This window comes from Etheostoma spectabile, chromosome 12 (genome assembly GCF_008692095.1).
Source record: "Etheostoma spectabile isolate EspeVRDwgs_2016 chromosome 12, UIUC_Espe_1.0, whole genome shotgun sequence".
Classification (NCBI taxonomy): Eukaryota; Metazoa; Chordata; class Actinopteri; order Perciformes; family Percidae; genus Etheostoma; species Etheostoma spectabile.
Genome location: NC_045744.1, coordinates 483,996 through 496,355, shown reverse-complemented (window position 1 = coordinate 496,355; position 12,360 = coordinate 483,996). Strand labels below are relative to the sequence as shown.

The 12,360-nt window shown below is 41.2% G+C and overlaps 1 protein-coding gene across 1 annotated transcript in view; it reads right to left on the bottom strand.

Moving 5' to 3' along the window:
* Positions 1 to 12,360, bottom strand: part of LOC116699375 (receptor-type tyrosine-protein phosphatase N2) — a gene marked incomplete at its 3' end in the record, with an annotated part of 318,251 nt that overhangs the window by 36,034 nt on the left and 269,857 nt on the right. The window contains 1 exon segment of the mRNA XM_032531918.1: positions 9,696 to 9,908. Coding sequence (XP_032387809.1) covers positions 9,696 to 9,908 — 213 coding nt within the window.

Genomic DNA, 12,360 nt, shown 5'->3' with positions numbered 1-12,360 from the left:
AGACTATAATTAAAGGAATGTATGTTGATGGATAATCACAGACTGGATTATGTCAACTTTTACTCTACTTTTACACTATTTGGAAACCACTTCAATTTTTTCAAATGCTATAAAATTGAATAACACGCCCCAAAATGAATGAAAGTAGAGAGTCATGTTATTTTGGGTAATTACAATTGGGCAGTTAAAAAGAACATTGATACAGGAAAACGGGTCAATTTGACCCGAGGACAACATGCAGGGTTAAGACTTGTAGCTTTATGTTCCTGTCTGTAAATCCCAAAACATTTAACCACAACAAAGCCACAATCCTAAGAGTAACAGAGAAGCAAAAAGTAGTTAAAGTCATGCAGAGTGGTTCAAAACATCTGGGCAGGGGTGGTGACACAAGGCGCTTAACCTCCAACGGCTGTTATACTGGCCAGCATCCAAGATGTCAGTGCTAAACAGCATGCATGCTCAGCCAGCCTTTACAAAAGTGTGTCAGTCAGCAGCAAACACAATGTCTTCATTTAGACGCCTGAGGAAGTGTCGTTTTCTGTCTGCTGGTTACGTGACCATGGTGAAATGTTAACACCATGGCGACATTTTCCTCCACGCCTTCTCTACACAACTCCCAGCAGGAACGTCAATGAGCCGCAGTGAACGACTGTACCACTTCATTCAGGAGGCAAGACACTTACAAGGACAATGTTTTTTGGAAAAAAATCTCTCATTCGCCATGTTAGAGATAAATGCAAAGCCCAATGAGACTGGTACAACTTATCTGCAAAGTGAGTACAATTCATCCTGAATTGTGGACTGGATTTTTTATGTATTTGTTGCTGTTGTCAATATTATTTTTGTCATGGTCCTTGATGTGATTTTCATTGGGATTATAAAGTATAATAAAGTTGAAGTTGTAGTAATAGTAGCCTCATTAACATTGTAAAGATCTGCTCCAAGATCACTGGGTTATCAGATCTGAGCTCCCTCTGGAAGAAACTGGTAATCAAGAAAGCTAAGAGAATCATGGGTAATTTTGGTCATGTACTGTGCCATCAGGGTGGCGCTATCTTGCCCCCCGGATGTAAAACCTATATTTGAATTCCTTCATTTCTTGTTTGGCTCTAAACTGCTGATGGCAGCAACCTGCAACACCCAGAGCTTGTAATTCTGGGGAAGCATACAGCTTTGATTTATGTATTTAAAACATTACTGCACTGGAGTGTGGTGTGATATTCTTTTTATTTAGCTTTGTTCCAACAACCTGTGTGTGCTTTGCTGCTCTTCCCATTTGATGACCTGCTGCTACTGACATGACTGTTGATTGAATGATTGCGATGGTGTTTATTCTTGTCGGTTTTTTACTGTGACTGGTTGACTGCAAAATTGAATTGCCATTTAGGGATAACTAAAGTTGTTGGAATTGAATTAAAACTTTAACTGTCCAAATTATTCTATGTAATCCTAGATAAGCACATCATTGCATGCAATGTAAAAGTGACATTAAAGAACACAGCAATAAATGTCATCTGTCACATACAGGTGAGAACATCCCTCAGCCTCCAGCACTGACTGGATCTCCGCGGGGATCTGTGTCCTAACGACAGAGAGGCTGATGATGAACTAACGGCCTGTTTGATGGACGGTGGAGCTAATGTGAGCAGGCCTTCATTAGTCGCAATCTGATCTGACTGTTTTTCTTGTAGGTCGGCGCTCTGACACTGATCCATGAGCGCGGACAGAGACTCATAAATGTGTGCAGATTATTAAAGTGCTTCAGTACCTGGCCCGGGGATACTGACAGCACTGCTGGTGGGGGGCAACCCAAACACCAAGAGAGAGCAGACAGATACTAGAGCAAGCACTGGACCAGAGCTAAATATGTTCTGCAGTTTTTAGAGATGTTTTAGTCCTTGTATTTCCAAAATGTCCATGTTTCAATCAGCTTACAATAATAAATGAATGAACAGAAAATTATTTAACAACATTTCTGATACTAATACTACTTCTAATAATTTAGCAAGACAAGTGGTAAACTTAAACCGGTTCCAGCTCCAACTTTCGGGTTTTGGACTGCTAGTAACAAGCCATCTGAGGGTATCACCCTCTGAGTAAATGCACAGGTAATCACCTAAATCATCAACATGTCAATCAAAACAATAAACAGGTGCAGCCCTATGGAAAAAGTCATTAAAATAAACTTTGCACGACCTAAAAGACTTTAGGAATTTTGTCAACTTATACATTTGTAATTAATTTATACACTCATAAACTCACTGCGTGCCTGGCTACTGCAGAGAAAAAGTTGACAATTTTCCAAATTTCCTTTAATCAAAAGTTTGTATATTTTATGAATTGGTAGTTGGAGGTTAACTGGATTTATCATATTTAATTGTGTTTCTATGGTTACAGATCTGCAGGGCTTGTAAATCATCTAATTTCACAACAACAAACATTTTAATCAATATTTTGTACCACATGATTGATTTCTTCAATAGTTACATGCTTAATAACAGTATAAATGTATAACGAGTCTTCCCATTTGGACTTTAATTAACCCTGTTAATGTTTATCATCCCTTACTTAAAACATGCTGCAATGGTTACATGGTTACAGCTGCAAATATCTGATATTTTGATTAATTCTTCATTTGCATTTGATGTTTTCATGCCAAAGCTTTCAAGGATTTTAATTTCCTTTGACTATGATGTAATTTAGCATCTGGAACTCTCCCTTTAGCCTATTTATGGAATAAATGCCACTGCATGTTTCTCTTGTGACTGTGGATCACATGAACTAGTCAATTGCAGATGTTTAATAAAATAACATAACACATAAAATAATTGCTCTAGCCCTTCTGGCTGTTAAATACACCAGTTTGTGTGTCAGTGTTACATTCTCAACAACATGGAGCCCAATCAGCACAGCACACACTGCATTGTGGGTGTTTTGTCTAGGAGGGAAACACATGATCCATAGCATTCATATTTCATCGGGCCCACACAGTGAACTTTGCCGCTGCAGCAAATTCTTTTATTATGTAATTAAAACTGATACAAAATGTCTTCCCCCGAGAGCCAATTAGAGGACAAAAAGGCAAAAATTTGAAGGAATTATTTAACCCAGGACATGTTTACAGTCTAAACAGCACAAATTTATAGCGGCTCGGTAGTCCCCTCCCCGAGCTGCTTCCATACCAAGTATCTTTATTTACAGTGTTTTGATCATACTTCATCAGGTGGCAGACACGTCACGTTAATCATGTTGTCTTACCACCTGGATGAGAGGCGGTGGTGCATTTTCCAGCTTTGGCTCAATGTTGCCTTTAATTTGTGAATGTATCCCGTTAATGGCAGAGTAGGTGAGACTAAGTCCCGGTGTGGCAGCAGGGATGCCGAGTAGTTTAACAGATAACTGTGATACTGAAGCCTATGCACTCACTCATTTTAGTATATTAAATAATTGTTTCTTATAAATTGCTTACACTTTATATTAATGTCTATGTAAATTTATTTAGTTGTTGCAGGAGATACAGTAGAGTGCATGGCCGATTTGAAAAACTCCTACTCTTTGGTGTGTTCAAGGACATTCAGTTGTTCAACATGCATTGAATGCAACAAATGAGAAATGATCCTTTCCAGGAAATCCCTATTAGCTTATTATTTTGTCTTCTGGATTCATTTTTCTGACATCTCATGATTGAAATGCATTTTCTTTCCTACGACGTTGGTGCATCCATTCTCACAACTGCATTAACTTTGACAATAAATAAAGGAGGATGAATGTTCACCATGATGGATTACAAATCTCTAGAAAGCTTTAGGTCATTTCAAATTGATTTTTATTTTTTTATGTTTAAATTGAAATTAATGAAACCAAATATTTGTCTGGAGGGTAGACAATCAATCCTAAAATGTATAGCTGCGTTTAAAAACACTGCATAAATGATGTGATTTCTTTGAAACAATTGTTAGCAGGTGCACCCTCGCTATGCTGCAGACATGTCTCTAAATAACTTCAATGTAAAACAACAATCAAGCTCTTGTATGAGGCCATGTCACTGCTAACTGATAAGACTGATTGTCATGCTGTTGTGACGTTAGGGGCATTTGGAAATGAGTTTGTGTTATCAGTGTCAGGGATTTCACAGTGCACGTGGGCCTCATCAACCCTCCCTGCATGAACAAAGGTTAAAAGAAAAAACCCAACAACCCCCTCTCATGGGCATCACGCCAGGGAATCCACTTGGCGCCACATGACCATCTCGAATCCTGCATCACCCCGGGGCGAAGGCGTGTGCCACCAACACCCTTATAGAAGCCTGCTAATGGGGACGAAGACTGGGTTTGGGGGTTGGGGTGTGTCAGAAGAGCCCATCGGGACAACAGGGGCGCCTCTGTTTACATGCCCCTCTGACCAAAACCAATGTAGGGCCCTTCATCTGAGTGTGCTTGAACAAACAAACAAATTAAAGGGGGACATAACACAATACGTTGTTGTCGAGGGAGGGCCGAGGACAGGGGACTGAAGGATTGAAGAAAAGATCCAATACTGAGACCAAAATCTCTGGACTGGAGCTGCTGAAAGGATTATAATAAATGTCAGAGTTCTGCTTCATCCTATAAAGAATATAAAGCTCAAAAAAGAGTTAAAGTTATTAGCACCTAATATGGTTTTAATTTCAAGATGTATTGTCACCAATGTATTGTCAAATTCAATTCAATTCAGTTTTATAGTTGTTGACACAATGTGCAGGCAGATATGTAACAAAATGTAGGCAACATTTTGATAGTAGATTTAAAAGCTCAAGTAATTTCTACCAGAACCTACCTAACCCTAAATGCAAATGTTGAATTAGGCTTAGCATGGACTCCAATTGCCAGACGAATGACTACTACTACGTTTGGTTTGTGCCAGTGCAGGTGAAAAGACCACCAGAAAGGCAAGTTGTCAAAGCTAAGGTCAATCAAATATAAAATCCTCCTTCTCACCTACAAACCCCTACACCCCACCCTGAAACCTGCGGTCCTCAGACGCTGGCATGCACTCCATTCCCCAAACCAGACCTTCAGAGACAGACATCTGGAACACCCTCACTGTAGATATCCAAAATGCTACATACCTGGACATATTTAAAAACTTCTCCAACAACACCTGTTCACCACAGCCTACAACCTCGCTTAGTATAGCCACTGTAATTCTGTAAAGATTCCTTGGGTTTCAGGAAAGGCGCTATATGAAGAAAAGTTATTATTATCATTGTCATTATTATTATTATAATCATTGGAGTGACAGAACTTGGTTGGAGACAGAGAAAAATAGCTATCATTGTTAAAAATGACAGCCAACATAAATTCTTGGTTGGAGATTGTACCCAACCCCCTAATCTAATCTGTTGGACTCTTTACCTACGTACCCTTACTTTTTGCCACATGACGTTACCATTACAGTACTTCCAGCAGTGGCACGGTCCTGCAGAATCATCCAACATGTACGTGGGTAAATCCTAGAGAGACATGCATAGGGGCATGGGGCGTTCACCTGCCTTATGGGCTATCTAAGTGTTCATAAATTGTCCAGCATAATGTGTTCGATCAAGCACTTGTTGTATCCTCTAGACTAGGACAGACAATGAGTTTAAAACACCAAGGGCCCTATTTTAACAATCTGAAACGCAAGTATCAAACGCCAAACCCAAGTAGTTTTGTGGGCGGATCTCGGGCGCTGTTGCTATCATACTGGCGGGATAAACGACTCTTTAAAATGGGTTGGTCTGAAGAAGCAACTATTACTTATAGGTGTAGTTTGGGCGTAACGTGCAACAAACCAATCAGATTCAATCACATTCCCTTTAAAAGCAGGCATGCTTGTTCCATGGTGGATTGCTATCATAACGGTGGATTTGCTGGGAACATGCTCTTAATACATCCATGGGCGCACGCCAGGAGCGGTCCACAGCCGAGGACACCGACATTTGCTACTGACTTTTCTTTTTGACAAAATGTAAATAAAGAAATGTCACAAAGACATACTTTCAAATGTTTTGGGCTCACTCTCACTGAATCACGAGGTTATGAATGCATGGTGATGTTTCTGCAATCTAGTCTAACTTTAGACGGAACCGACCTTACTATAGACGATGCAGCTGTCTCTCCTGTATGCGCAGTGTGCACACGCTACATTACAGCCAAGCATGCGCCCTTAAAACGACCTCTGAACAACGCGCCACTGACTTTAGACCAGGGCCACTGACTTTAGACCAGGGCCACTAACTTTAGACCAGGGCCCCTGACTTTAGACTAACACCACTGACTTTAAACCAGGGCCACTGACTTTAGACCAGGGCCACTGACTTTAGACCAGGGCCACTGACTTTAGACTAGGGCCACTGACTTTAGACCAGGGCCACTGACTTTAGACTAACATTACTGACTTTAGACTAAGGCCACTGACTTTAGACCAGGGCCACTGACTTTAGACTAACATTACTGACTTTAGACTAGGGCCACTGACTTTAGATCAGGGCCACTGACAGTAGACTTGGTTTTTCATGGTCTGTGGTGAAATTGCTTTCTGAAAGTACAAAATAGCACTAGGGAACGTTTGCGCCCGAACACGCCTCCTCTTGTTGCTGAACCGCCCCCGGGGGGACAAGTTCATTCCCTAATCCCTAAGAAAATAGGAACGTTACATGCGTCAGTGTACAAAGTCAACCCATAGACTGACTGACCTTTGCGTCTATGTTACATGGAAGCATCTTTGATAAATCACTGGCTGCACAGGACAGCAGAGCCATAACCAATTGCCACTGATCCTGGTACTAAATAATATGTGTTTAATACCTGAGATCAAATCAAAACGTTCCACTAAAATCAGTTCAGGAAAAGGACTGCAGATAATAATAGACAAGCAGTACAATATTGATTAACTGTATGATCTATAATGAATCAAATAACACTATATCCATCATATCAGGGGCAGACCACACTGACTGGACACCGTCAACATTTTTAATAAAAAGTTGTTGATTAGGAGAGAGAGAGGAAGACAGGAACTAAAAAACTGAATTGAAACAGAGAGAAATATCGTGGTAGGGTTCTTGTTTGCTTGTTTAGTCAAATCTGAGATGTACTGGAATGTGTTTTGCATGTTTTATTTGACAGGGTAAAGATGATGTTATGAACATATGCAAATATGTTGAGATATCTCCACTAGTTCATAAAGCATTTCTCATGCTTAAAGAAATGGCATGGTGCGGGTGATGATATCTTTAAATAGGATAATATTGCTTGCAGATAATATCTCTTAATTTGTGGAATATCCATGCAAAAAATGTAGTCCTGCTGCTGCAATCAAGAGCAATGATCTCGCCCTGCTGGCGGATATTTTCTTCTACTTCGAGGAAAAAAGAAAGATTTTCAGGAGCAGATAAAAGTTTAAATCAGATGTAAAAAAAACTTGAAGGCGACGTTGTTGATTCCCATGTCGATGGCAGAGTAATCCAGGGACTAACTAACTGACTGACGAGCATCATCCACCATCTCCCCGCCCAGCGCTCAGACACGGTGCACACACTCCTCTGTCGACGCCTGTCAATCAGTGTCTCCTTTGTCAGTGTTGGCCAATCCCATGTTGCAGTTTCACAGGGACCGTTTGAGTGACAAGGCGCAGGGCTGAAGGAGAGGGTTCAGAGGGAGCTAGTGGCACAGTGACAGAAACGGAAGTGTGTGTGTGTGTGTGTGAGAGTGTGTGTGTGTGTGTGTGTGTGTGTGTGTGTGTGTGTGAAGTGAGGCCTCAAACAAACATGCCAAGGGCAAGAATCATTAACATGCAGTAGCTGGTGAGTGTGCACATTTGTGTGTCTGTGCATGTTTGTGTGTGTATGCCCGTGTGAGCGGGTGTGTGTGTGTCTGACAGCCAGTATGAAGGAGCTGCAGTAGTAAGGCCGTCAGGCAGCCTGCCGCTTCCTGTCTCCTTTAATTGCATGTAGCCCTAGAGACTGCGCGCCACACACACACACACACACACACACACACACACACACACACACACACACACGCTGAATCCAGCCCAGGGAAACCCTCTACACTGCAGCGCTGACAAAGACACGAGGCTTACACGGCTAAGATGGGAGCTGAACACTGAGGTCTTTCACTGAGGATGACAACGGCTCGCCGTCGAGACTCAATAAAGACGACGGAGGAAAGAGAATCAACTGGAAGAGCTTTGGGAGTCTGAGCAAAGCCAGGCTGAGTAAACCGCCGAAGAATGAGCAACATGAATGTTTTTGTTAGCTATTAATCAGATGATAAATGCGTAAACACAGTCTTACGTTTGAATTTTAATTAGCATTTTCCAATTAGAGGCTTAAAGCAAATGTCGGAGGCAAGCAACCATGAAGATAAGTTGCTCACACAGAGGAAAAGAAAAACAGAAATCATGACGATGGAAGAAAGTGGATAGCTGAAATGTTAGCATGTCTTTGAATATGAACGTCCGACTTTCAGAAACAGACTCCTCTTTTACTTGGTAGTTATATCCAGTTAGGTAAGTCATTTTAAATATACAAAGGTTATGTTTCCATCTTCTTCATCATTGGTAAACAATAGATCACCTCAAAAATTACCAAACATTTTGAATCTTTACAAGCCCTGTTTTAAGGTAAACCTCTGATGCAGCGGCACAGTCTATTTCAGGAGTTAAAAATCCTCGGAGGAGAGCATGAAATGTAAGCACTTTGGAGATGGGCTGGTCTCATTATAAAAATCAATGCTCACAGGACCATTCTCATTCAAAAACATGGTGGGAAAAGGTCAGGGAGAGAGACGGAAAAACCTCAATCTAATGATTTCCTCAAAAAAGCCACTTAATATTAGATTCTGTAAATTAAATTTCACACACGGCTATTCCGGCCAAAGGATAATTACAGCAGGCAGGGGTGAGAATGGAAATGACTTGAAGTGGAAAACCTGTTGGATTGGTGATATGACTTCATGTGTCAAACAACACATTATAGCAGGTGTCTGAGTACAGTAATCAATCACTACGCAGCATCAATCAAGTTATAACATGACAATGTCAAACACAAACTCTCACGGTGACCCCCCCCACTAGCCTCAAAGTCAAAGCTTTTAGCCAACAACACTAGAAATGTTACACTTGAGGTCAAATAAGTACTTCATCTAAAAGTATTACCTGAAAGGTGCACAGGATTTTCCGTTTTTTACAAATATTGGCAGGAAAAAAACTGGGAATTTATGTAGAATATAAATGGTATAATCATATAAATTAAATTTTATAGGTTGTACTTGAGTTGTATCCTTCATATTTCTATACCAGTGGTCTGAGGAGTTACTAAATGCTCAACTGGATAGACTAGCAGAAAAACCTATTTCTACTATACCAAATAACAATATGTTTAATTATTCATGCTTCCCTCCTATTTTAGGTTATTTCCCAATGGATTACTTGATACTTTTATCAAAACAACATTTTCGAATTTCCTTGATTTTTGAATAAATCAAGAAAACCTATCCCACTTTGGTTGAATTTATCACAACCAGTAATTAAATGCAATATGATGGCAAAAAGTACATTACTACATTGAAGGGAACTGTTCTACACCATCCCAATCCTCCATCTTTTATTACAGTTATAAAACACATCATCTCTTCTATTCAATTGACAAATAGTGCAGTAGCACCTCCTACCTGATAGGTGGCAGTAGCATCGCTGCCAGTATCTGTTCCCAGATTGGTGAGCTTCTGTTTCAGCTTGTGGTGGGAGCGGTGGCGGAGGCAGTAGACCACGGTGGAGGCCAGCAGCACGCCGACGATGCACAGGATAGACACGACTGTGAGGACCAGGAACTTGGTGGACTCCGCCTGGCTGTACTTGGTGGGGATCTGGTTGATCTGGCTTCCCTGTGGAACACAGAAGAACAGATGAAGAGTTAATTCCATGGTTCTATTATTATTCAAATCTGAGGTGAGTGGTCAACAGGTGGAGTGTGTGATTCATCGACCATGCTAGAAACTGCAGGGGTTTAGAACTATGTACTAAAAGAATGCACTCTTTCATTCCAGCCCAAAAACTATGTGTTTTTATTGATCAATCAGAAAAGAGGAATTAATCAGCAAAATCCTCTGGTGGAGTGTTTGATTGGACCAACCCTGCAGACTCTCAGTGCTTCATGGCATCTGAATGAATGCATCCACCACAACAGTCCAAAAAGCAAGTCACTGAAATCCTTGATTTGACAGTTATCTATCTGAATCATGTCTTTGCTTCCAATGCCCCCCCCCCCACCAATCATCAGGAGATGAAAGTAGTTATTTTCTTTTTTGGAAAGACATAAATATGCACATCACTGTGCTCAACGAAAAGTATAATCACAAGCATTTGTTCCACCATCTGCGCACAGGAGTGGATAGAATGCATACACTATTAGGCAAAAACCTGTTAAGCAAAGCATTCTGAGTGGGCCTCCACAGTTCAACACACCGTTTACTGTATTGGAGGAATTGTCTACCATTGTGAACGGAGGTAACACACATGCTGTCTTGAGCGAGTACCTTGCCAATTTCAATCTCGGCAGCACTTTAATCCAGCGCGTGAGAACCAGATCCTTCGGCAAACAACTGGAGATGAAAGATTTCTTTTCACCGGTCTGCTGCTTAAGATAACACAATGGACACAAACTGCATGGTGAAAGTCTCTTGAGTCTGTAAAAACCACCACAGCAATAATTTGAGTGGGGGGAAGTAATTCTTATTGTAAAGCAGCTACCAACTGCTGCTTGCTTTTCATTTTCAGACACCAGCGGGCTTAAGATATTGGGCTGGTTGCATTTTACCTGACTACTAAGAGTTAACAATAGCAGAAATAATTTGACCTTTGTTACACACTGCACGATGACAACAAAGAGCAATGCAAGAACCAAAAGAGAATAAGTACAAATTGCACTGCCAATGACGAGGCCGGCAATTTCTCCTGACAGAGAATTATCAAAAGAAATCAATAGTTTTTAAAACTAATTTCTGCTTGGCAGCATCGTTGCAGCACAGTAAAAAGGTACCGTAAATCCCCCAACACTCTTTTACTGGTACAAAAATGTAAGCGCTCCCTATAGCTCATTATTAGCTTGCCCTGATTTTTTGCTGCATATTGAGCTTGCTTGGTATTATTTTTGTGCTAGAGAAATGCGTTCTGAGTTGCTCTCAACCTCTCAGAAAGGTAGCAGGCTCTTGTCTCGAGGGTAAAAAAAAGGGTGGGAGGGTTTAAAAAGAAATCCCTGTCCCTCGGTAGAGGTCACAGAGATTAGGCGAGGTGCGGCGTGGTGAGTTAATGGAAAGGAGGCTTTGAAAGCGGTAGGGAGAAAGGGGGCAGCCTCCTGCCTGCCTGTCAGCACAGAGAGACCCTGAAACCCTGGGAGGTGGGAAAAGGGCCGCGCTACCCTGCACACGGATTGTTCTGGAATTCTTGTGAGGTTTCAAGGAGTGACACCCCCCCCCTCACCACACCACTCGATGATGCCCCCCTTTTGCCACCCCACCCCCTATGATTTCATTCATTGCTGCTTCTGCATTCAGCACCTGATAAAGAGTGCCTGCAGAAAGACCCACAATGGGGGACAACAGTTGTCCAATGCTTTGTGGGGTGTCCAATTTGCTTGGGGAGCTCTAAGCCTTACTGTAAAAGCTGGTTGCATAGTAATGTGGTGGCCTTGAAAGGAAACAGTGGGCGTCTCTGACTGAGGCGCTGCACTAAAGACCATTCTGTCAGGGCTCGGGAAAAATATGATAATAAAGCAGAACAAAAAATGTGAGGATTCCAGCTCTGGAGTACAGTACATATAAATGATGTATCTGCTAGTAACCTCAAGTTACTACTGAGGCTGTTCATAAATCAGTAATAATGCAGGGATTCTGTTTATGTTAGATGTGTATGGCTGCAGTTATTAATATTGCATTAGACATTCGTAAAAGCCGTTACAATTACTCATAGTTTGTATTTTTAATATCTTTCCAGTAATACAATCTTAATGTAAAAGATGGCAGCAGAAAAGCCGTTAAAGAAGCATCATGAACAAAAGTAGCCTGTATGTGTTGTGGGCTTGACAAGGCCATCAATAATGCATTACTGCTGATTCCATATGCTTCCACTGCAATCATCTTTTATTTTATTTATTTTTTACCACGGCTCAAATAACTTCATTTGTCATTTTACTCCCCGAGTCATCTTTGTTTTGTCAAATTAAGTTTTATGAAGAGGGATTGCATCTTGCTCGGCCAGTAATGGCCCATAATTCAAGGCTCTAACTGTAACAGCTCATCACGTCATCTTTCACGGGACAGATGCCGGTGTTTCCAATGC